This window comes from Periplaneta americana, chromosome 1 (assembly GCF_040183065.1).
Source record: "Periplaneta americana isolate PAMFEO1 chromosome 1, P.americana_PAMFEO1_priV1, whole genome shotgun sequence".
NCBI classification, from domain to species: domain Eukaryota; kingdom Metazoa; phylum Arthropoda; class Insecta; order Blattodea; family Blattidae; genus Periplaneta; species Periplaneta americana.
In genome coordinates this window covers 64,204,754-64,228,471 of record NC_091117.1, presented here as the reverse complement: position 1 = coordinate 64,228,471, position 23,718 = coordinate 64,204,754, and the positions used below count along the sequence as shown (strand labels likewise).

Sequence of the window (23,718 nt, the reverse complement as noted above, 5' to 3'; positions counted from 1 at the left end):
AGTAAGCCTATGCAAAATACCTACATTTCGTCATCAATGTGGTCTAAGAATAGCTACCTTCCTTGGAGTTATTTCCGAGAATATTCCAAAGTAATAATAATAATAATTTTATTCCTACAATAAAGATACATATTGCTTCTTTTATATATAATAATCACTCCAACTCCCCCAGATATAGTACATACTTGTGCTCAGGGGGGATTCCACAAAATTTTAAAACAAGTATTTACTCGTAATTAACAAAAAATAAAAGTAAAAAGAGAAACACAGATATTACAGTATATTGCCTCCCTAAACAATGATTTTTAATTGATTTTTTAAATAAGGAGCATTAGCAGACAGCGCACTGAATGGAATACTGTAAATAGACAACGTAAGCAACGTCAGATCACTGAATACAGTATGTGTAAGATGTACACATAAATAAGATGTACAGAGGAATAAAATTATTTCATTTCCACACAACTATTTTTGCTTGTAACTTTCGACTCGGTCATTTCCGGACCAGGGTTCCTTATCTCAAATTGATACATGTGCCCTTCGTCATCATCCCTGAAAGTTTGTAACACCACCTTGGAAACACTCTGTACATTGGAAATGTAACTTAAAGTTGTGGTTACTATTCCTAGCGATAAATAATAAACACGCATCCAATTTGATGTACAACAATGCATTCTTGTTTATACAAGCAGTTTCGTAGTATAATAACGTGATACCGGCATTACAGTATAATTATGCAGTTGCATACTTTCCTTTTATTCTCGCCGGGACCGCGACAATGCTATACCAAAACAATAACCGACTTCCACAATGTGTTCAAGAATAAACTTCAGAAAATATTTACCAACAAGTGTTTTAAAAACAAATTTCACTGTAAAATGAAAACCAAAAAGAAAGATGGGAAGAAAAAAGGAATAGAAAGAGAAAATGCCGCCCCCCTGAAAATTGCCTCCTCCCTAGGCACTGCACTAGACCAAGGCCTTTACCAAAATACCAGTTTCATCGACGCTAAATAACAACGTACTTGATACAGCGTCGTTAGATAACCAACATAATCATTAATTAATTTTGTATATAAATTCTGAGGTCTAATTTTCATATCTTCCGAGATTTAATTAATCTAATACAGTCAAGGTAAACCAGGACAGTAGATTATTAAATTAGAATTCTAATTTATATCGAACGCATAAAATATTGCCTTCTAAAAAAGGATAAATTTCTAGTGGTGAGGCACAGCTGCACGAAATTACTACAGAATAAGACGACCAAGCCTCCTATACAAACCAAATCTAATTCGGTCAGTGTACATAAACTAAGCTTGCTAGAAGTGAAGATTCTTTGGAAAAACACCAACCTGTTCCGTACACACTGTTATCTGACGCAGATATGGACTAATTACTCTGTGATATACATTAAAAAAAGTTTCACAGTCTCTTGAATGCTAGCACCGTCTCGCGTGGGCTGGAAACTGCGAAGCTATCACAAAGGCCAAACCACGTGTACGGATGTTATCGTAATATACCTAAGATATTTGCTCATTTCATGTGCGGATTCACAAGGTCTTTTCTGGTCTGAAGGCCACAGTTTTAAGACAGGTAAGTTAAATAATATATAGGAGAGCAAAGGTCATTACTGAAGTCGAGTCAACTAGTACATACATACATACATACATACATACATACATACATACATAATTCCATCATAATTACAAATAAATAATAATTTAATAAAAAATTTCAATAAAATAATTAAATATTAATAAATCAAAACTTAAAAAAATAAAATTTATTAATTTATATATATATATATATAAATTCGATTTTTTATTAATATAATATATACCTTATATTAATAAAAATCGAATGTGTATATATATATATATATAAATTAATAAATTTTATTTTTTTAAGTTTTGATTCATTAATATTTAATTATTTTATTGACCAATAAGTAATAAGAAAATCCATTACAAAATATAAATACAGAACCAATAAAGAAAAAAATTTACATACATACATACATGCATGCATACATACATACATACATGCATGCATGCATACATACATACATACATACATACAAAACTATATGTTATATGTTATGAATATATTTAACCTCAGGTACTTCAGACAAATCAGAGACGAATCAAGAATGGTACGGATCCCCGACGAAAATAATAATTGGGCCCCTTGAATGAAAAGTAAAAATTAATAGTAACGACAATATATTATTATTATTATTATTATTATTATTATTATTATTATTATTATTATCGCCATCATCATTACCATCATCATCATTCTTCGATATTGAACTCAGGGACAATTCAGTTACAGTCACACATTTATTAACTCTTTACCTAAATACTAGTCTCTAGAAAGTAACTTTTCGGCACTTTGAGGAGGCAAAATCTTGAATTGTGCCTTCAGAATCAATCTCCGCCAAATTTCTGTTCAATACTCATCATATAAAATTTAAATTATTTACGCGTGGTTGGGCCAAGCGATTTCTCACTTCACCTTTGATTAATTATTAATTTTACCTTAAAATGAACATTGTGAGATGCACTGATCCCAAACAATGTCAGAAAAATGTCCATAGCAATTTCCATACTGGGGAATGGTGACAAAAATCCTCATTTTTCATGTAACTGTATAGGTTATGATTATTATGATTAAGAATATTGATATCTTTAACATCCCTATTATCTCCGGCATATTCTTCCAAAGGTTTCGTTTTCACTTTCAGATATACAGCAACGTGTGACATTCAGATATCAGCTTTGCAGAAATAAGATAACTTATCTGTTATAAAAACTTGCAAGGCTTTCACAATATTTCGACGTATTTCTAAACTGCCCAACACATGCAGATTTTCAAGATCTCTGAAAAATGTCTTAAACATATGTATATTATTTATACTTTCAACTGCCTATTGCACAATATGCTCTGTCTTTGTGGCAGCCTGTTAATACGGGGAGCTGTTATCGTTTAGATAAATGAATTCGGAGTTCGGAATTTTCTTAATACTTCTCGTTCTTCAGTCTTCTTTTACTTAGCACAACCACTTTCAAAACGCGTATTTACTAATGATAAGTTAACAGGGTAGAGTGTTAAAATAGAAAATGAAATTTCATTAACTTCGTAGACACGATTGCTTATGTTCGAAAGTCGAATGAATTCTGTCGTATGATGTGTAGCATAAACCATTTGGTGGTGCAATTCCATTGTTGTAATTTTTGAATAATATTTTATTAATATAATTGTATTAGTAGGCTATATTACGATATATATATATATATATATATATATATATATATAGATATTATTAAATTAATAAAGGAGTCTGACATCTCTGGTATAATATATTGTACACAAATAGTTATTTCAACGTTAATAATTTTAATGCTTCATTTATGTCAGTTGTAGTGGTTTTATGATAAGAGAAGAAGAACGTGCGAGAGAACTGAATGGTCGCAGACTTGCCATGCCTTAAGTTCCAGTCTATATATTACCCATCCAAGCCAAGAACCATACTAATGTATCATTACGCACAAGGTGAACAGAAAAGATCGAGTACACATTAAAATATAGAGCAGCGGTGACCAAAACTCGAGCCGCAGTGATTACATGCGACAGACAGTCTATGAAGTAAGGAGACGGAGGAAAGGTACTTGGCACGAAAACTACAGCCAGTGGTGGTTCTCGCGGATAAAAATCTCAAACTTTGCTGTATCAGTAATGTCACTGGTGTCATCAAGAGCCAGTGAATAATATACGATTTTTCTTGTTTCTTTTTTCTAACCTTCCTCTTGAATATAATCAGGAATTTTCTAAATTCTTCTCTCGATAATTGGTCGAGAAATTCGTAGTTTTTCGAAATTTAAAACTTCTTATGGACAGGTTATTTAATCTATTTTAATCATTACTCTTTTGAGAAATTCTGTTCTATTAAAAGGCTTTAGAGCACGAGATATTTCAAATTCCATTACGTAGCTAACTTCCTTACATTTATCTATCTCGTCTTTCTTTTCCTGGCTATGATTTAAGACATATCAATTCCTGGGGTTTAGCAGTTCGTTGGCACATGATACTGAATCAGTTTTTCTACAATATTATTATTAACTGAATAACTAATAAATATTTACCCTCATCTAAAGATTAAGAAGATTCAAACTGAGATAAAACCTAATAATTTCATCCTTCTCGGGAGAAGATCTAAAAATATCAATATCCATGCACGTACAGAAGAATTATAGAAACACATACTTAGTGGTCAATAATAATAATAATAATAATAATAATAATAATAATAATAATAATAATAATAATACATTATTCAGCGTGGCAATTAATGTTTCTATATAATCCTAATTGAACCATTGAGCAAAGTTGACATATTACATTTTGTCCAACAGAACAACAAAAAAGTACTCCTTCTCATCCATTACGAAACCACCTCTTACTGCTTGTAGAGACAGAGATTGTAGAGCGACATGATAACGCCACTGCTTGCCTTCAGTAAGTGATTAAGTGAATTAAACACACAACAATGTACAGGAAACTCCTCGTAACCGTTTGGATGTCTGTGATTACACGATGTAATCACCCGCTTTGGACACCGCTGCTATAGAGGTACATTACGTTTATTTTAATCTAGCATAATTGATTAATTACATTGCACTGATTTGAATTGGCATAATATGTAAAAAAAAAAAAACGTTACAGTTACAATGAAATATTTCGGGACTATAAGCGCATCTTGACTTTGACTTTCAACCAATCGCAGATCAGTCAATAACGTCATATTGTTTCGGTCCAGTGCGGTTCTTGGCTTGGATAGACATAGGCGCTCTCGCTGAGTAATTGAGACAGATATGCAATACAGTATTGTTGAAGCAGAAGAACAAAGAGGCAGGAACAAACAATACCCTTATTGTTAAATTAATTAAGTTTCGCTCCAAAAATTAATATTTGATTTGACCCTGTATTTATTATTATTATTATTATTATTATTATTATTGTTCTGAGACTTCCTTATAAAGCAACGCCCATGCGTTAAAACAGCAATATCAAATACAATGACATGTCAGGTATTTTACGATTACGAGCAAATACCTGAAACTATGTGATAACGCGTTATCACGAGTCACATGTTTTATGTACTTTAGTATCGATCTCTTGCAGCAAATCGGTCTAATCGCGTTCACTTGATATGATTACCGATATTTCTCAAATTGATAAATTCTTTAAATGTCTACATTAATTTAAGATCGTAACTAACATGATTGTAACGGTAGAAGAAATGACTATGTAATATAGAGCGAACCACATAAACCTTTACAGTTTTAATGATATAACTTCTGAACCCATAATAGCAAACGTGTGCAATGTCTTTTGCATTACAGAGTCACTGTGGGAGATTCCTGAAAATAAATGTTGGGCGTCAAGGAAACTTAATTTCTTGGGGACCCTCATAATTGCGGTCGAGTGGCCAAAATTTGTTTAACCACTTGTTTTGATATTATTAACATGGTGGAAGAAAAAATATAACTTTTTTATCTCCCCCATGAGAATGTTTGCTTGTCAGCTTTTACGGCCATAGGTGACAGGAGTTCTCAGAAGAGTTTGACATATTTTGGTATTTGTTTTACGGCTAAAAAGCAAACATTCTATTTTCTTCCACCATGTTAATAATGTCAAAAGAAGTGCTTATACAAATTTTGGCCAACTGTAGAAAATAATTCAATTTTTTAAGTTGGCTTAAGAGAACAGTTCTTTTAAAAATAAACATAAACAAAAAACTGGGGATTTGAACCATTTGTCTGTAAAAAACAAAGTAGTTCGGAGTGCCTCAACTCTATACATTTATACTAATGCTTTTTCACAATCCGGGATGGTCAGGTGCGCCGGTCATTTAACTTTGTTACAAATTGAAAGTAGGCTCTTAGCGAGGGGTTTGGGTCAGGTGTCAGGTAAGTCAAAATACCATTGTGTGTGCAACGCAAAAATATTTTTCTAGGAAATCTTAAAGCACAAAAGAAAAACACAGATTGTGGCAGAGAGAAGTTGTATTTGCAAGCGATACAATGGGGTGGAAATAGCAAATCAACTTTTCAGGTTGCATCATCCCACTTCTACTGACCAGTTAAACTGTGACGACATTTTTGTGAATTTAATGTATTAATAAATAGTGATTTTAAATTACATATTTTATTAATATTACATAATTAATTACATATTTCTCCGATATTAATTAATTCATTCATTCAGTGATCTGCCCAAGAGCAGGTATTTCACTGCAAACCCAGCATTGCCCAATCTTTCCTATTTTCTACCTTCTTCTTTGTCTCCGCATATGATCCATATATCTTAATGTCATGTATCATCTAAAATCTTCTTCTACCCGAACTCTTCTCCCGTTCACCATTCCTTCCAGTACATCCTTCAGTAGGCAGTTTCTTCTCAGCCAGTGACCCAACCAATTCCTTTTCCTCTTCCTGATCAGTTTCAGTATAATTCTTTCTTTACCCATTCTTTCCAACACAGCTTCATTTCTTATTCTGTCTGTCCACTTCACACTTCCATTCTTCTCCATATCCACATTTCAAATGCTTCTATTCGCTTCTCTTCACTCCATCGTAATGTTCATGTTTATGCCCCATATAATGCCACACTCCATACAAAGCACTTCACTAGTCTCTTCCTTAGTTCTTTTTCCAGAGGTCCGCAGAAGGTGCTCCTTTTTCTATTAACAGCTTCCTTTGGCATTGCTATCCTCCTTTTGACTTCTTGGCAGCAGCTCATGTTACTGCTTATAGTACAGCCCAAGTATTTGAAGGTGTCCAATTGTTCTACTGCCTCATTTTGAACTCGCAAGTTTACCTTCTTTATTTTTCTTTCTATGACCATGGTCTTCGTCTTATTTGTATTTTGACTTCATCCCATACTGCTCACAACTGTCATTTACCTCCAGTAGCATATCCCTTAGTATCATCTCCTCTTCTGCTAACAACCATAGCCTACCAGCAGCAAATCCTATGCACTTTATTCTTCTTCCTACTATCACTCCTCCCATGTTCTGAAAACAGTTATTTACTAATCCCCGATATTACTAAATGTTTATGTACATATTGCGTACTTTGATATTACATAAAAATCCGGGGCCTAATTATTATTATTATTATTATTATTATTATTATTATTATTATTATTATTACCATCAGGCAAATTATAGCTGGTAAAAAGAGAAAATAAACGAAAGCGAAAAGACATTTTAAAATCGTCTTATGGATTTATGGACTGGAGGGCAAAGGTGAGACTTTATCATAAAGTCATATTACAAGTGTTGAAATTGAAAATGCACTCAAGTGAAATCCAAATTAAAATTTCTCTATAACCTTTCACCGTGATGCAACGAGCACCACGTAAATATTTCCTTCCTACTACAAGTCATAACTCACATGAAACATGAAAGTATAGCGCGTATTAGTGTATATGATGCAGCAGCGGATTCCGCTCTCATATTTCTGTTGCCGACGACCCTGGGGGCAGACTGTCAAGGTCCGAGGAGTGGTATACAACACAGATTGCGTAGTACACGCATCGTAAAGTGTGCTCCGAAGTAACTTTCTCTTGTCTGCCTTGCACCAGTGCATTGTGCCTGACGGGCTGCTTTAGATAGGCCTATATGCAAAGTCTCTCCAAGCGGTTTGTTACAAAGTGAAGTGAATTCGTTGTGCATCCGTTATCGAGATTGTGCATGCAAGTGGAAGTAGCACACACTGTCTTATTACGGGGCCTTAACCTAGCATTGGTTCTCAATTTATGCACGAATGATGTGATAGGATGTGAGAGACACTTTCCAGCATTTTAAATACTCCTGTGAGGTTATAAGCATAAAACCTGAAATTATAACATTTGCGAAATAATTTTCTGCAATGTAGATATACTATTTATGAATTAATAATAACATACGGGGTGAGCAATTTATCACCCGGCCGGAAAACTGAAACTTCGGCTATCGGCGGACTCTCTTGCAAACGCCGATTACGGGTACAGTGCAGTATCAATGATTATACAAACCACGAACTATTAATGTAAAATGTTATTAAATATAAGCAGTTAAAACGTCATTTATTCGCCCAAATTAAGAAAGGAGACTCTGAAATTGCCTGAATTTCTCTTTCAAATATTTGCTTATGATATAACGCATCACTGTCTGCAGTTACCTTTGAGAAATGGAGACAATTTAGGCATGTAACTTTTCTGTTCAACCTATACTAATAAAAAAGAAAAAGGATTTTGTGGAACTGCAATTGCACTGAAGTTGTCATGGAAATGCTTACAGTGTGTTTTATCCGATAAACAACAATGAAAAGGATTCCGTTCTAACAAAACAAGGGAGTTCGCATACTGTAAATATGTAACCCGCTTCGAAGATTGTATTATAATCCGTGGGGATTTGCAATGTTATAAATAGAGGCCGTATGTTTAGCATTTATTTTGGTTAAAATAGGCAGGCATATAGGCACTAAAATAGTAAAAATAGGCAGTGGAATAGGCACTTATTATTTATGTAAACAGACAAAAAAACAGACAAATACTAATAAACTATCCCATACGGTACTCACTTTCCTTGGTTACATGTCACAACAAGATGCTTTTTTAAGTTGTCAGCTGTTATAGTGAGCCACCTGTCAGTGATAACGTTTTTCATGGTGGAAAAAGATATTTTCACTTCTACTGAAGTGATTGAAGCAAACTTAAAACAACTTATTTCAGAAGGACTGTCTCTACTTTCTTTCAGAGATCGGGAAAAACCGACTGTGTATTGTCTCAAAAAGAGGGGTGTGAGAAGGGATTAGAGACTTCAAAGTACGCGTGACTTGTGCGTGTAAGCGACAACAGTAACGGGACCTGGAGACTTGCTTTTAATACTTCTCTCATCCCCTTTCTTTCGCTGGTAAACCCCGAAGTGACCTGAGCACTGAGGGTTATACTGTTCAAACATCTTTGTTAAGTGACATAAAAGATGGAATTGGTAGGGAGAAAAGTTTACGATTTCTTGGAAACATATGTATTTCTGGAGAATAAGATTTTCAGCAAATATTTGTGTGAGGTGAATATATATTTTTAATTTGTACAACCGTTCTTTTTTGTTTTTTTTATGTACTTTATGTGCGGTTTATTTTAAATCCATTAAAAATATAGAAAATGTACAATAATGACGTAAAAAGGCTAAAAAAAAAGGCATTTAGGTAACGAGAGCTAAAATAGGCAAAAAAGGCAAAATAAAAATTGGGCCTATCGTCCCCAAATGTGTGGAAACGTGTTTACTTCTAATAGGTCTTTCATACATACACTCAGTTTTAAAAAGGCTTTTTGCCTAACATCCGGGCTCTAGACTTATAAACAATGTTATTCAGTTGTGTTTTGACGTGAACGCAAAAAAGACACGTGCACAATAGATGTGTAACTACATAAAGTTAATGCAAGCTTCACATTACTCTCATACAGACGAATAAATAACAATACTATTCTCGGGATATTCTCATGTGCTTGTATGCGGTGTACTAGTTAATTGTTAATTGCTGTGGCTCAAAAGCAGTAAAGTTCTTTGCTTGTCCTCTTCAGAATATAGAAATAATGTAGCTGCAGATTTTAACAGATTATTCCTTCGATAGAGTAAAACAAAAAATTCTAATACCTTATTAGTCCCTAATGAATACTTTTCTCAGAAAAAAATCATTGTTCCCTCATTGTTAACGCTGTTTACTCGATATCGGTGAGATTCTGACTTTTATTCATATCAATAGAAAAACTGATAAGGGAAGATTTATCCCTTTGCAGTTTTTAAACAAGATGAAGGTTTTCTTGCAAATTAAATAAAAATATTAACAAGTATTGCTATTTCCTGCCATTATGAAGTCTGGCAACCCTACTGCAATGACTAAGGGACGGAATGCTGCAATTCAGACATGTGTTCATATGTATTCGTAGGTGAACCGGCGATGCGCTCTTGCTAGGCTACATAGACTTTCAGCCTTATAAATGCACTAATTATCATGCACTTAATTACAAAACGAATAAGTTTTTAAATTTATTTTAATGTATTCTATTGTCCCCATCATTCTGCACAGTTACATCACTTCCATCCTGTGTGTGCGTGTGTGTGAATACACACACATGTATAAGGTGTAAACAGTATACTGTAAACTGCCAAAAAAATAGTGGAGGTAGAGCATAAAATAACAGAAGAAAAAAGTTCTGTAACAGTCAAGGTACTCTCAGGAAAAAAAATTGTTCTGTAAGTCTTTTTTGAAAATGAGAATAGTCATTACTCATTATTTAGGCTACTTTGCCCAGCACCTACGCTCTCTGAAGCAGTCGTTTGATACTCTGTTGTGTATTGGTATGTGTTGGGCGCATGATCAATGGCAATGGCAAGGGCCAGGTATTTTTTGAGATCGCGAAAATCACGACATAATAGATATATAACAGACTTTACCAATCTCTACGAATTAAGTGATTCTGATTAACAATTTGCGGATAAAACAATCGGGACAAATCGCGAAATAGAGTTCTAATAGCGAAATATGAACACATTCGCGAATTATTACTATTGCGTCGTTTCATAGCGAATTTCATATTCTGGTTTTTTTTTTTTCGGATTTTTTTTTTTTTCACTTGAATTTGTTATATATCCAAGTAGGCTAAATTACATGGTATTTCAAGTGTTCTGATTACATTAGTGAACTTCAAAGACGGGGAATTCAACATTTCACTAATAATTTGAAAGTGTTAATTTGAGGGCTGCAAGTTTTTTTCGTTTTTAATGAATATGTGTTAAATACAGTCTCAATCCAACTATTGGCCATACCGCACCTTTAACAGAATGAAACGAACCTTTAATGTTAAGTAATATTCATACTGAGTTAATACTTGAATTCCAAAAGACCTGTGTTTTCCAAAATTTCCATTAATCTTCGCCAAGAGTACACATCAATCTCTAACAATCTCCACCGACACCAATATTAAAAAACACAAATGATATAATTAATATCCATAAATATCTGCCATAAATGGCATTCATGTTCAGTCTAAATATAAACAAATATTAGACTACTATTAATATTAAAAATATAGTATTTTACAAATTAAAAGTAAAATTATAAGAAATAATTGAATTTCGCTAAATATTTTGTTCAGTAGATCTGTATAATTCTGGAAATTTTATATAATTTACACCCTCTACATACATACATACATACATACATACATACATACATACATACATACATACACACGTCCACACCTGTGGAGTAACGGTCAGCGCGTCTGGCCGCGAAACCAGGTGGCCCGGGTTCGATTCCCGGTCGGGGCAAGTTACCTGGTTGAGGTTTTTTCCGGGGATTTCCCTCAACCCAATACGAGCAAATGCTGGGTAACTTTCGGTGCTGGACCCTGGACTCATTTCACCGGCATTACCACCTTCATTTCATTCAGACGCTAAATAACCTGAGATGTTGATACAGCGTCGTAAAATAACTCAATAAAATAAATAAATACACACACAGGATGAACCGTAAGCAATATCATTAATTTCAGGGCTTTATTCTTTGGAATATTTCAATTTTACTCGGACAATTTAAGAGAGCAGTGTTTTATGATAATAAATGATTGAAATAATTTTATTTTTGTCCTTTAAATGTGCGGAAATTTTATACGAACAAATGTAACTTTTCGTCCTGCAAAGGAATTTTACATTGTTACATTTGTTCGGACCAAACCTTAGGAACGTGCTAAAATATCCAGTGTGCATTGCAAGCGACTGCAAAATGCCGAATCGTGCGAGGCGGTCCCCTATTGTCCACAAATTAATTTGTCCTGCCTGGTGCATTGCAAGGAGGCGTAATCGTGCAGCATCACAAGGCGCAGCGTGTTAGTATGTAGAGGCGTGGAGGGTGGCTACGTGAGGCAATCCACCACCCTGTAATGACCGGAGAAAGCGGTCGTTATGCCATCACGGACCAGAATTAAAAATGACTTGATTTCACCGATCGCCGTAGCCAAGATTGGAAAGTTGAGGGAAGATGTTCCAAGGACGTTCCGATGTTTATATTTTGTTCACACAGCAAGTAATAATAACAATAGCCAAATATGGCTGCGGAGCTCACAATAGCTGATCGATCACGTGCAGTGCTCGATTGTGCAAGATACGAATTTCAAACACCGCTCTAGAAATCTGCATACCAAAGGACAGCTACATGGTAACTTTCTGACTTCATGTTCTAGAGGTTAGATGTTCGATACTCCTTGCACGGTTCCAGACAGTAGGCTTATTTAATCGTTTTCTTTCATAGTATTTCCCTAATGAAAATCATCTTATTCTACCGATATTGTGCGTTCGTTTCAGTGAAAAAACAAATCAATTATGTTTAAGGTGAATGACCTACAGGAATGGTTAAATATGTGTAAAAAAGAATAATTTGATTCGTTATAAACAACATATGTTCTGTGTGTATTTTTTACCATTTATTTTTGTCGACTATGTTCATGTTTTTATTGAATATCACTGGCTTCTGTCCGATTGTCAATTTACGAGTATATTAAATGTGTTTTTTTCTCTCTTTTTCTCTTGTGTGTTATTTATTGGTTTGCATTAAGTTACTTGATGTATTTAGTAAACTGTCCTTGTAACTTTTATGTTATATTATTGGCTAAGACCACACCGTACACGAGCCTGGCTCTTACGGTAGTGGCTAGAAACATTTTTGTTTTATAATTTTAATTTCTACTCACTAGCTAGCTAGTTAAATAAATTAAATTAAATTAAATTAAAATAAGAATCAACAATTTTTTTTTTATTTTTAGCCTAAAAATACTTCATAGTATTGACTTCATTTGAGCGAAATTTCAAGATCTTTAGGAAGAAAATACTCGTAATAAGCTTTTACGCCAATTTTAAATAGCCGCTGCGCTCCAGTCTCTATACTCTGTGCTCAAACTTCTCCGTTGAATATCCGGAGTTCGTGTATTTTACGTTTTTCGATATTTAATATGTAAAATCTCAGGCAATAATAGAGATCATTGAATAAAATTTTCAGGGCATATTCTCACATTCCACATGAATAATTCTATAAGAGGAAATTGTCAAATTGCAAATTAAAGAATAGGTTAAAAATAGACATGTAATTTTTCTTTCTGTTCATAAAAATGCAAAATAAAAATATAAAAATTAAAATTTCTAAAAATCATCAAAACTGATTAGCAGTCTTTTAGCTCTCATTTAAGACAAAATTTATGATTCTGTGATACTCTTGAGAGCAGATACATCATTTTCTTTATAATTTTACATATTTTGCATTTTTATGTCTGTGACTATACCATAAAGGGCAAAAGTGAAAATTTTGTTTTTAAAAGGCTTCATACATTGATATGAAACTAAATTAAGGAAATAGAGGCTCTACTTAAAATAATGAGAAAAGATATTTTCTGTAGGTCTTTCCCCTTAATTAATGGATAAACTAAATGGAAAGAAGAAAAAGCTAATGCAGGAAGATGGGAGAGAGGAAGTCGAAAAGAAGACAGAATGAAAAAAAGTAGCAGTAGTTCGAGGCGTGACAGTCCATAAAGGGCAAGGTAGACCAGCTGACTATTGGCCTAATGTCCACATTCCCCAGCAGAGGTGAACGATCATACAACAAATACATGGATAATGTGGCCAGCACGATGATTCCCGCGCGCTGTCATAGCTGGGTTTTCAAAACCGGATTTTGCTGCTTTAGCGTAGATCCCAAAATTGCCATACAGTAGCCGAAATTTAATGAGAAAATTTCTTCCCCCATGAGGACTCGAACCAGTGCTCATTCCATATTCTTGAGTACAAGCACGACACTATAGCGCGGGACTTTGTAGGCTTTTTTGCAACAATCCGAGTATTTAATAATTACTTATAATTCCCCCGAATATTATGAGCGATCGCGTCTGCTAGAACTCGGATATCTTCGAAACGTTCTCTTTAAAGGTTATAAAATATTACATCATAGAAGAAGCATTTTCTCAGCCGGATCCTGAAAGCGATAAATTTAAATCTAGTGCTGTAGTTGTGCCGGAACGCACTGGAACGCGGTTCCAGTAAAAATAATATTAGGGTTCCACAGCTGCAGTATAAATAATAAAGGAAACGACTGATGAAGCACAATTTAGGGGCTCCTGAAATAGTCGAGTTCCAGAATTTTTTTAACTACAGCACTGTATAAATCCCTTTTTTGCTTAAACTTCATTAAATTCTAATGTTGTAAATAGGCTTAGTCTGCCATTATTATTTCTTTTTGTTTTAAATAAATATTTTAGTTATTTATTTATTTATTTATTTATTTATTTATTTATTTAACTAGCTAGCTAGGTAGTACAAATTAAATTTATAAAACAAAAATGTTTCTAGCCACTACCGTAAGAGCCAGGCTCGTGTACGGTGTGGTCTTAGTCAATAATATAACATAAAATTTACAAGGACAGTTTACTAAATACAGCAACTAACTTAATTCAAACCAATAAATACAACACAAGAGCAAGAATAAAGAAGAAAGAGAAAAAGAAAGAAAAACACACATTTAATATAAATTGACAATCCGATAGAAGCCAGTGATATTCAATAAAAAAGTCGACAGAAATAAAAGGTAAAAAATACATTTGTTAATATTGTATATCATGAATAATTTTACAAATTTCTTTTTCAAAAGCTTCAATTTTAAAATATTTCAAATTTGGAAAATGGTAATACAATACAAATAATACAAAAATACAAAAACTTGTTAGCTATATAATAGAGGAGTGAAGAGAAAGGTCATGACTGTTACATTTGTAGTACAATAAAATTGTATTTAATATGTCACAATCATTATATATTCTGAATACCGGTATCAAAATTGGTATTATGTCTGCTAGAAATTTGCGTGTTCGATGTAACATTTAGCGATAAAAAGTTGCAACACATTTTGATATGTTCTAATTTGCATGTAACGTCATAACGTCGGATTCCAAAGTCTTGTAAGAATAATGTAAGCGAGATAATGGAATGCACCTATTAATTGCGTAATAATTTGAATAATTTCCATGGTAACGAAAGTTATTGGCTTCATAATATAGCGAAAATGTGTTGATAAATGAAGTTAACGTTAATTCTGGTTAAATATTTTGAACGTGAATGTTATACGTTTCCATTACGTCTTTATTTCGTTTGAAGTGAGGATAATGATTGATGGAGTATCTAGGAACTGATAAGATAAGTATTCAAGTTATCACTATTAGATAAATGTCATGTTTCAGTTTATATACAAAGCTCAACCCAGTAGGCCTATTAATCCCCTCTGATTTCCGAAATGTGACTAATGAGTGCCCGGCACTCTTGCACAATTACAAATTAAAAACAAAGTGTCATAATGGCGACACATACTTTCTCATTATACGTCTTACGCGTTTTGTAACAATTCAGTTCCTCTGTCATATTGGTATTAATATTACCATTAACATAATTTTCTTGAACTGACATTTAAAACACAAACGAATGAAATTATTTAATATGCACTCATATTAGAAGGAAACCTTCGTTTTCGGGATTGCATACGAAAGCCACTCTTTCTGGCTAAATACCACGTATTTCATAATTCCGTGAAACATTTTAGAAATTCACTACAAATAAACTAAGCAACGGATACTACATTTTATTATAAAGAAATGTAGGTAAACTCTCCAAGTTTGTTTTACATATCTCACAAATGCTCATGGTGTCCACCCTTGCTGATACGGCAGACATCTAGCCGATAATCAATTTCATCCCACACGCGTGTCAGCATATCACGAACGATCAGTGCCACAGCCGCGGTGATACGATCCTGAAGTTCCTGAAGGTTAGCGGGGAGTGGAGACACAAAAAAATTTCCTTCACAAATCCTCACAAGAAAAAATCGCAAGTTTTTAAATCCGGTGACCTGTAGGGCCACCGCATTAAGGTTTCATCTTCTTGTCCACAGCGTCCTACTCAACGTTGTGATAAATTTGTGTTGAGATAGAGTCGTACGTCATTGTGGAAATGAGCCGGACAGCCATCTTGTTGAAAATGTATTTATCATTGTCCTCATTCATCTGTAGCATTAGCCAATTTTCCAACTTGTCTAACTAGGTTCTCCCAGTGAGGTGCGCTCCATAAAACTCCTCCTAGCGGCAAACCACGGCAACTATGCGATGCAGGCTTTTTCCTAGCAAAACTGAGAGATTTTCTCATTCTATCAGTACAAGAAATACAATTTTAGTTGCTTAGTTCATTTGTGGTGAATTTCTAAAATGTTTCATGGCCTTATGAAAGACGGTGTATTTTGGACAGAAAGAGTGTCTTCATAATTCCCATAGTACAGTATAGGCTTATTTTATAAACCTGTACGCTTCAATAGATATGTTAATTATTTGTTCATACATAAAACAGCTACACATATATACAGACGCACAGATTATATTATGCAACATTCGAACAATTTAGAAATGTCAACAGGATAGGCGTTCTCAATGTGGTGCTGGCGAGCATCATGGTGCTCTTTTAATGACATTTGGTGCTGTCATGCGAGTAATGCTTGCGAGCACGAACGTTTCTGAAGTCTTTTTATCAATTCAGATTTTGTTTACAAGCCGGAACAAACAGTTAGGTTATTTAGCGTCTGTGATGGAATTGGTGATGAGATTATATTTGACTAGATAAGTCCGAGGATTCGCCATGGAACTACATGATATTCGCCTTACAGTTAGGAAAAAATTCGGAAAAAACCTAACCTAATCAGCCCAAGCGGGAATCAAATTCATGCCAGAAAGTTCTTAAAAACATACATTTTAATACAAACTAGTATATTAGGTAAAACTCTTTCAATTAGTTGACTACCAGACGATCATAGGAAGTCGGAAGATAATTTACAAATACGTTTACGTGAATTAAAAAAAAATATGGAAAAATATAGTATAAGATCAGATAAGAAAACAATAGTAGCATTAAACGAAAAAAATTTGTGCGATGTTAAATTCAGTACCATTCGCCAATTAAGCAAGTCACATTCTAATGCTTAAGATGCAGTAGAATCTGAACCACCAATCGTCAACGGCCTCCTATATAATGATGTGATTCGGAAGGGAAGCACATCTATAAGGTATTTGAAACCTGGTTATGTTTTCTTCGAGCTTTTTTCGTAATTTAAGCCCGTCCCATAGTGTAATGAATAATTCACTCTTGTGATAAATGTTTAAAATTAAAAATATAAATATTTATTTAGCATAGATTTTATTATGTTATAAGTAACATTTATTTGAAAATAAAAAATAAACTATAAAATTAATATCAAATATAAAATCAGAGTTATTTATAGTGTTGGAGAAGGCCGTGAGTGTTAGAGAAGGCCGTATGAGTGTTAGAGAAGGCCGTATGCCTTAACTCTGCCAGGTTAAATAAATTATTATTATTATTATTATTATTATTATTATTATTATTATTATTTGCGCCGAGAAGTGTAGGCTACTGTGGTAGAGGCGCTAATCATGAGACATCACAACGTCTTATTTGTTGACATCAGGATTCACTCTTAAGTTGGATGGATAACTAGCCTCACTTCGAGGCCTTTCAGTTTTTATCTTTTTTTCCTTGGTTTTAATTTTAGTTTCATTTTTATTGTTGACCCGTTTTATAAGTATATTGGTTATTTCCCACTAAAGGAATATAATCCACCTAAAATTATAAATATAAAATATACTAACTAATAAATGAAGAAAGCTAATAAAGCAGATAAAACAATAAATAAATACGTTAATAAGTGTAACTGCGCTTGCTTTCTTTTAACTCTCGTGTGCCACTACGCTTCATTTGCTATAACCTGAACAGGTACTATTCTTTCCCATTGGCTAAAACAGAGAGCGCAAAGTACGAGAAAGATCACTTGCCAGACTGTAGTGACGTGAGACAGCAAGAAACTTGTCCGCGAGAGCTGGCGATCTGCTTGCCAGACTATAGTGCCGAGACACGGCAGAAGTATCGGTCCCTTATGTTTTATTCGCTCTGTATTTCATACGTAAAAGATGAAGAATAAAGAGGAATAGGAATCCAATAGCACCGGAACAGACAAGTCCTATGTTATAACTATTTGAAAAGAAGACAGGCAAGTGCTGGAATGGTAGCTAGTGTCTTGTCTTACCTGTAGAAGCTTGTGACACCGATGCGGAATCGAACCTAGAGCCTCCGACGCCGTAGAGGCTGTTGCTCTGGTCGCAGAAGCTGTGGTTGCCGCTGCCGATGCTGCTGGACGCCGAAGACGACGCCGCACCGTTCTCCCCTGGCACAGGACGCTCCCCTCCGGAGTAGATGGACTCGTAGCAGTTGCTGATAGAGGCCACGTCGTCCGCGATCCTCACGGACTTGACGTCGTCGTATATGTTGGACTCGGCGTCCTCGTGGGTGCTGCCCTCTCCGATGCACTGGTAACCCTCGCCCTCGCAGTCGTCGTAGTTCTGGTCCAGAGGAGGTTCTCCGGAGCCACCGCAGTAGTCGTATCCGCTGTCGTTCCCGTCTCCTTCCTTGCCGCTGCTGTGGAGACGTCCGTTAGTTATAATGTAGTCAGTTACACTGATAAGTACGATTAAATGGAGTTATCGATAAAGTTCCATTCCACCTACACAGAAAATGCTTGATAACTGGTATAGTTTTTATTGTTATTCCCCATTTAAGTAACTGCGGAATATCACATTCACGGATCTTATTACTAAGAAGAGATAAGATGTTTGAGATGTTGATAATAAAGAAGACAGTGTGGAGGGAAACGTAACATGAAGTAAAGAAGATAAAGATGTGATGACGAAGAAGAAAACGATGAAAAATATGGTACGGTAATCATAAAGAAGAAGCGGAATAACTGGAGAATGCATGTGATACATCAGCGCCAAGTATGCTCGCCACTAGTGACTGGGCCGTACCGAGCTGTATGAAATAAAATACAAGCGATATAAGTTGCTAGTAAAATTCGTGACTGTATTCTTTTAGAATTGACTGCAGAAGTAAAGTAAAAAATTTGAGAGTATAGTGGCGATTTTTTTAATGCACTGAAAGAAATATAAATTTTGAAAGATATAATACTACGTTATCAGAGCGAAATGAAGGAGTAATATGATGTGGTCCAGGGAATATCATTCAAATCGACGAAAGAAAATTTGGGAGCAATCATCGCCAAAGAAGTAAATTGCCTTTCTGGCATCATATTTTTGGTCCAGGAAAAAAAATAATATTTTATGTAAATAATCGCAGCGTCCATAATTATTTGCCGCTTTGGTGAAATTTACCAATTTGGGAAACAAAGGTGTTAGTCCTATAAAACAACATACAACATTTCTAGAGATGGTAGATTTTCGCAATCATGATAATGAGAAATGTGCCCAAATACTCTCAAAATAAGTAAGTTTATGTTTAAAAGCATATTAAGTATATTATTGTAGTTTTTTAATCCACGATAAAAAGCAATTCCATTGTTTCGGTATCATTGGGAATAACTTTTTCAATTATGAAATAGTTCTAAAAAAAAAAAAAAAAAAAAAAAAAAAAAAAAAAAAAAAAAAAAAGCAAAGTTCAGAATTGAGATTTGAGAAAAACTTCGTATGTATTGCAATGCCAATAAAATTTTGAATAATGTGTTAAATGTAAATTCATAGGTAAATTAATTACTTCGGAATATGTATGATAAGACTATCTTGTGTTAAAATCTAATGTACCTTGTTTACATGTTTCGACCTATTTACATCCTCAGAACTGGTCGTTGTTGGTTGGTTGTTGAAGACCAACAACGACCAGTTCTGAGGATGACCCATAAATAGGTCGAAACATGTAAACAAGGTACATTAGATTTTAACACAAGAAAGTCTTATCTTACATATTCCGAAGTGATACAGTCTTAAAAGTTGGGCAATCAAGATGTATAAATTAATTAATTTAATTGTAATATGGACACTTATGTATTTGCAGCCTTAGAGCAATGAGGCCAATGAATTCATTAAAAATTACGTATCAGTATTCATAATTTAAGATTTAACAAAAATGAAGTTTTTAACCGCAATATTTTTTACTGTTTTTGTCACTGTATACCGTAATGCTTAATACTCACTAATTAATTGCATTTTTATAGTTACTGCAGTCTGTGTGAATAGAAATTACATTATAGCTGCATAAAATAGTATTTTAGCTACTTGAAATTTTGTTTTTAGGTGCCTAAATGTATATTTTAGTGGCTATTTTGATAAATTCAGGGCCTATTTTAGATGAATAGAAGTTAGTTTTTAAGTGCCTAAATATTCGAAATCTAGTCATAACGTTACATTTCGTCATGACCTTTACTAATGAGTAATTCTGAATTAAAACTAGTTCGCTTAAATTTCCCCACTTTGTACTTCATATAAAACTGTTAAGAATATGTAAATTCGTTAGAGAAGTCGTGTACCTATCAGGATAAAGTAGCGGACGTTAAATTTCTGCACCATTTATTAAAATGTATTAGTTGTGTTATAGTTCGTGACATGTTTAGTTGTACTTCATACAAATTGTCCCTGCAATACACAACCTAATCGTAAACTTCTTACCCAGTTTTGGGCGTCATTGGGTCTAATTTATCGATGTGTCTAGCAATAAGCATCTGAAGGTCTATTAGGGAAATAAATTACAGCACTCTTCCCAGTGCCACTATTAATTTAGTATCTGCCGCTATACTATTCACTCACCTGACCACGACTGTAACTGTAGGAAGCATCCTTGAAGGAGGAGCTTCGTCTTCAGTGACGGGAGGACCTACGTCATCATACACGTCGTCTTCGGGATCGAGTATCGCATATCCATGTACCGAAGAGCTTCCATTAGAATACGTTGAAGACGGTGGATATACATCGTCATAAATATAATCTTCTGAGTTAATGTTGTTATTCACTTGAACAGGATCTTGCGTGTTTGTCGAATCGTGATCTTTGGTAAGAATTGTTACAGGTACAATTGTAGGCTGTTCGTCCGGTGTTCGAACCTTACTTCCCGGCGGCGTTGTCCCCCACAAGAACGACCTATTTGGCATCATAGAATCTTTCTCTCTTTGCTCAAGTGATGCATGTGTTTTGTCGGTTGATTCCGACGCAGCAGGAAGTGTACTTTTCTCCCCCTCAACTAACTTCTTATCATCTGTGATACACTCTTTACTCGGAGTCCTATAGTTATTTTCAGTATCCGCTTTACACATAACTTTTACGTAATTTATATCCTTTTCTTCGTCTTTCGTAAATTGTAAAGTTTTGTACACTCGGTCTTTGGTCACAGTTTTCGCCGGCACTGCTGGTTTTATTTTCGTTTGTTTCTTATCTTTGTTGTTTTGATCTGATTCTTCTCCAATGATAACCACTGTAACGTTGTCACTCTCATCACCTTTTTCTTCTTTATCGACTTCCTGATGAACAGTTACTTCCTCACTTTGCACTTCAATATTTGTTTGTTGGCACTTGTTAGTTTCGTTACGGATTTTATCTTTAATACTCTGTTCTTCGTTGCACACATCTTCGCACTCTAACGTCACACGAACTAAAGTAGCCTCTCGTTTAAATATTACTCTGGGATAGTTCGGCTCCTTCTTCGTTTCAGGAGCATCGATGGATTGTTTCGAATCCACTACATTAGAGTTACTTACAGTCTTTTTGTTTCCAGATGAAACTATTACATTACTTTTCACAGATGGAGCAATAGTCGAATTCTTTTCGAATATTTGAATTGCGGCCTTCACATTCCCACTTTTCATTCCCGCAGTCGAAGGCCTGTACGAAACATTAACCCTCCGTTTGTGATCTCTAGTGTTATTATTAGGTGGCACTTTTTGGTTGTCTTCTGCTTCCAAAAGGGGCTGCTTCGTGGAAGAATGTTTCCTACTTGCAGTACTCAAAGAACAGCTGTCCCTTTTTGAATTGCTGCTGTTTCTTCTCGACACGAACGTCTTTTCGGTCGATGGAGTCTTTTTACTTGTAGTAACAGGTGACCCTGTTGCAACCGAAAGAGTCTTTTTGGATTCATTTTGAGCTATGTCGATCTTCTTATCGTCCTTATTTTCATGGATGATTGCATTGAACTTGGAAGCGAGGGCCGCTACTTTGCTGGAAGACAGGTTGGAAATTCTACCGTCAATAAAGAGAGTTTTGTTCGAGCCCGCGGAGCGCCTGGATGACGTAGATAGGCTGGATGAAGCTATTCTTCCATTGGCAGATCCACTCCTTACCTTGAAGCTCACTTTCCTGGGAGGACTGTCCCTTGTACTCGATCCATTCTTCTTGCCATCAGTTTTGCCTCCGTCCTCTTTAGTTTCTACAGGAGATTTCGCCTTGAAGTACTTAGATTTCGGGCTACCACTTTTCACGGATTCTTCGGCAGGAGAGCTCTCCACACAATTCTCAATGCGTATCCTCAGTTCTTCGACCCTGCGAGTGGGTCGAATTTTCACAGGCGTGCTTTTCACTTGACTGTCTTTCACAACGTACTTAGCCGACTGTTTTATAGATTTTACGTCTTCCTGACCCTGTGTCACGTCCTCTTGTTTCTTGACAGCCGTTCGTGATAACGTATCTCGTGTTATCTGAGTGGAACTATTATCTAACTGATCACCTAGAGTTGCGTCAGATATTGGCGACTCTACATCATTTTTCGAGGATTCAGTGACAGTGGAATCACTCACTGAACTTTCTAACAATATAGACACTTCTTCCCGCTCTACACTTCCATTCTGAGAGCCTGAAGTCATCTTAGATAACTTGTCGTTGTTACGAAACTCTATAAATCGGCTTAAGAAACTCGAGTTTGCATGAACTATCTGAATATCTTTTTGGTTGGATTTTGAGCGTTTGTTGTCCAGAGTGTTGCTCTTGTTGTCGCAGTTGTATCTGTTGGTAGAAATGTTGATTCTGCTGTCCAAAGTTCCCCACTTATGTAGGGTTGATGCTGAAGAAGCTTTAAGCTGAGATTCCACGGTTATCGAACTGGTGATATGCTCCGCTCCTTTGAGAACCATTGACACCCCATCCTCCTCCTCTGTCGTCAGCTTCTTCGCCTTCATCTTGCGAACCAACGGAGGAGGATGATGCACATGTAGCCATCCACTTCTCTTACGAAAACGTCACCATGGGATACCATTCATTCAGTTTCATTAGCCAATCTGAAACAAAAGAAATAAAGGCCGTTGTAAGAATCATCTTAGCAAGTCTATGATCTACAGGAATATCAAACATAATTGAGGAAAGTTTTTAAAAGTTTCAGTAAGTTATAATATTTTGTCCTCAAAAGTAACAATTTGAGGAAAATTCAAAATGCTCATTTCAAGACGAAAACAAGTTCTTCTTCCTTATTTTACGAACAATGAATCTAAATTTCATAGACTCAATTATCACGAAGAATATTTTAATGCATTAAATCACATTTCTCAAAGTAGGCCTATGTTTCGCGGCACTCCAAGGTTCCACGAGCAAATACTAGGGGTTCCGTGAGCCCTAAAATGTTTATATGAATATACGAGTGCATTTTATTTTGTATTCAGGGGATACAGTGAGTACATTGTTTTGAATAACAGTTTCTCCGTTTGATGGATAAAAAATATTTTTGTTATTAACTTGGAAACTAATTGATTCACAG

General features: G+C 35.0%; 1 protein-coding gene across 5 annotated transcripts in view; it reads right to left on the bottom strand.

Annotated features, from left to right (window-relative positions):
* The window catches only part of Exn (Ephexin), a 467,843-nt gene that overhangs the window by 106,575 nt on the left and 337,550 nt on the right, over positions 1-23,718 (bottom strand). For all 5 annotated transcript variants that reach the window (XM_069821311.1, XM_069821340.1, XM_069821349.1 and 2 more), the window contains 2 exons: positions 20,793-23,245; positions 18,230-18,618 (listed from right to left, as the gene is read on the bottom strand). In XM_069821311.1, coding sequence (XP_069677412.1) covers positions 18,230-18,618; positions 20,793-23,146 — 2,743 coding nt within the window. In that variant the 5' untranslated portion in view covers positions 23,147-23,245. The remainder of the gene's footprint in view (positions 1-18,229; positions 18,619-20,792; positions 23,246-23,718) is intronic.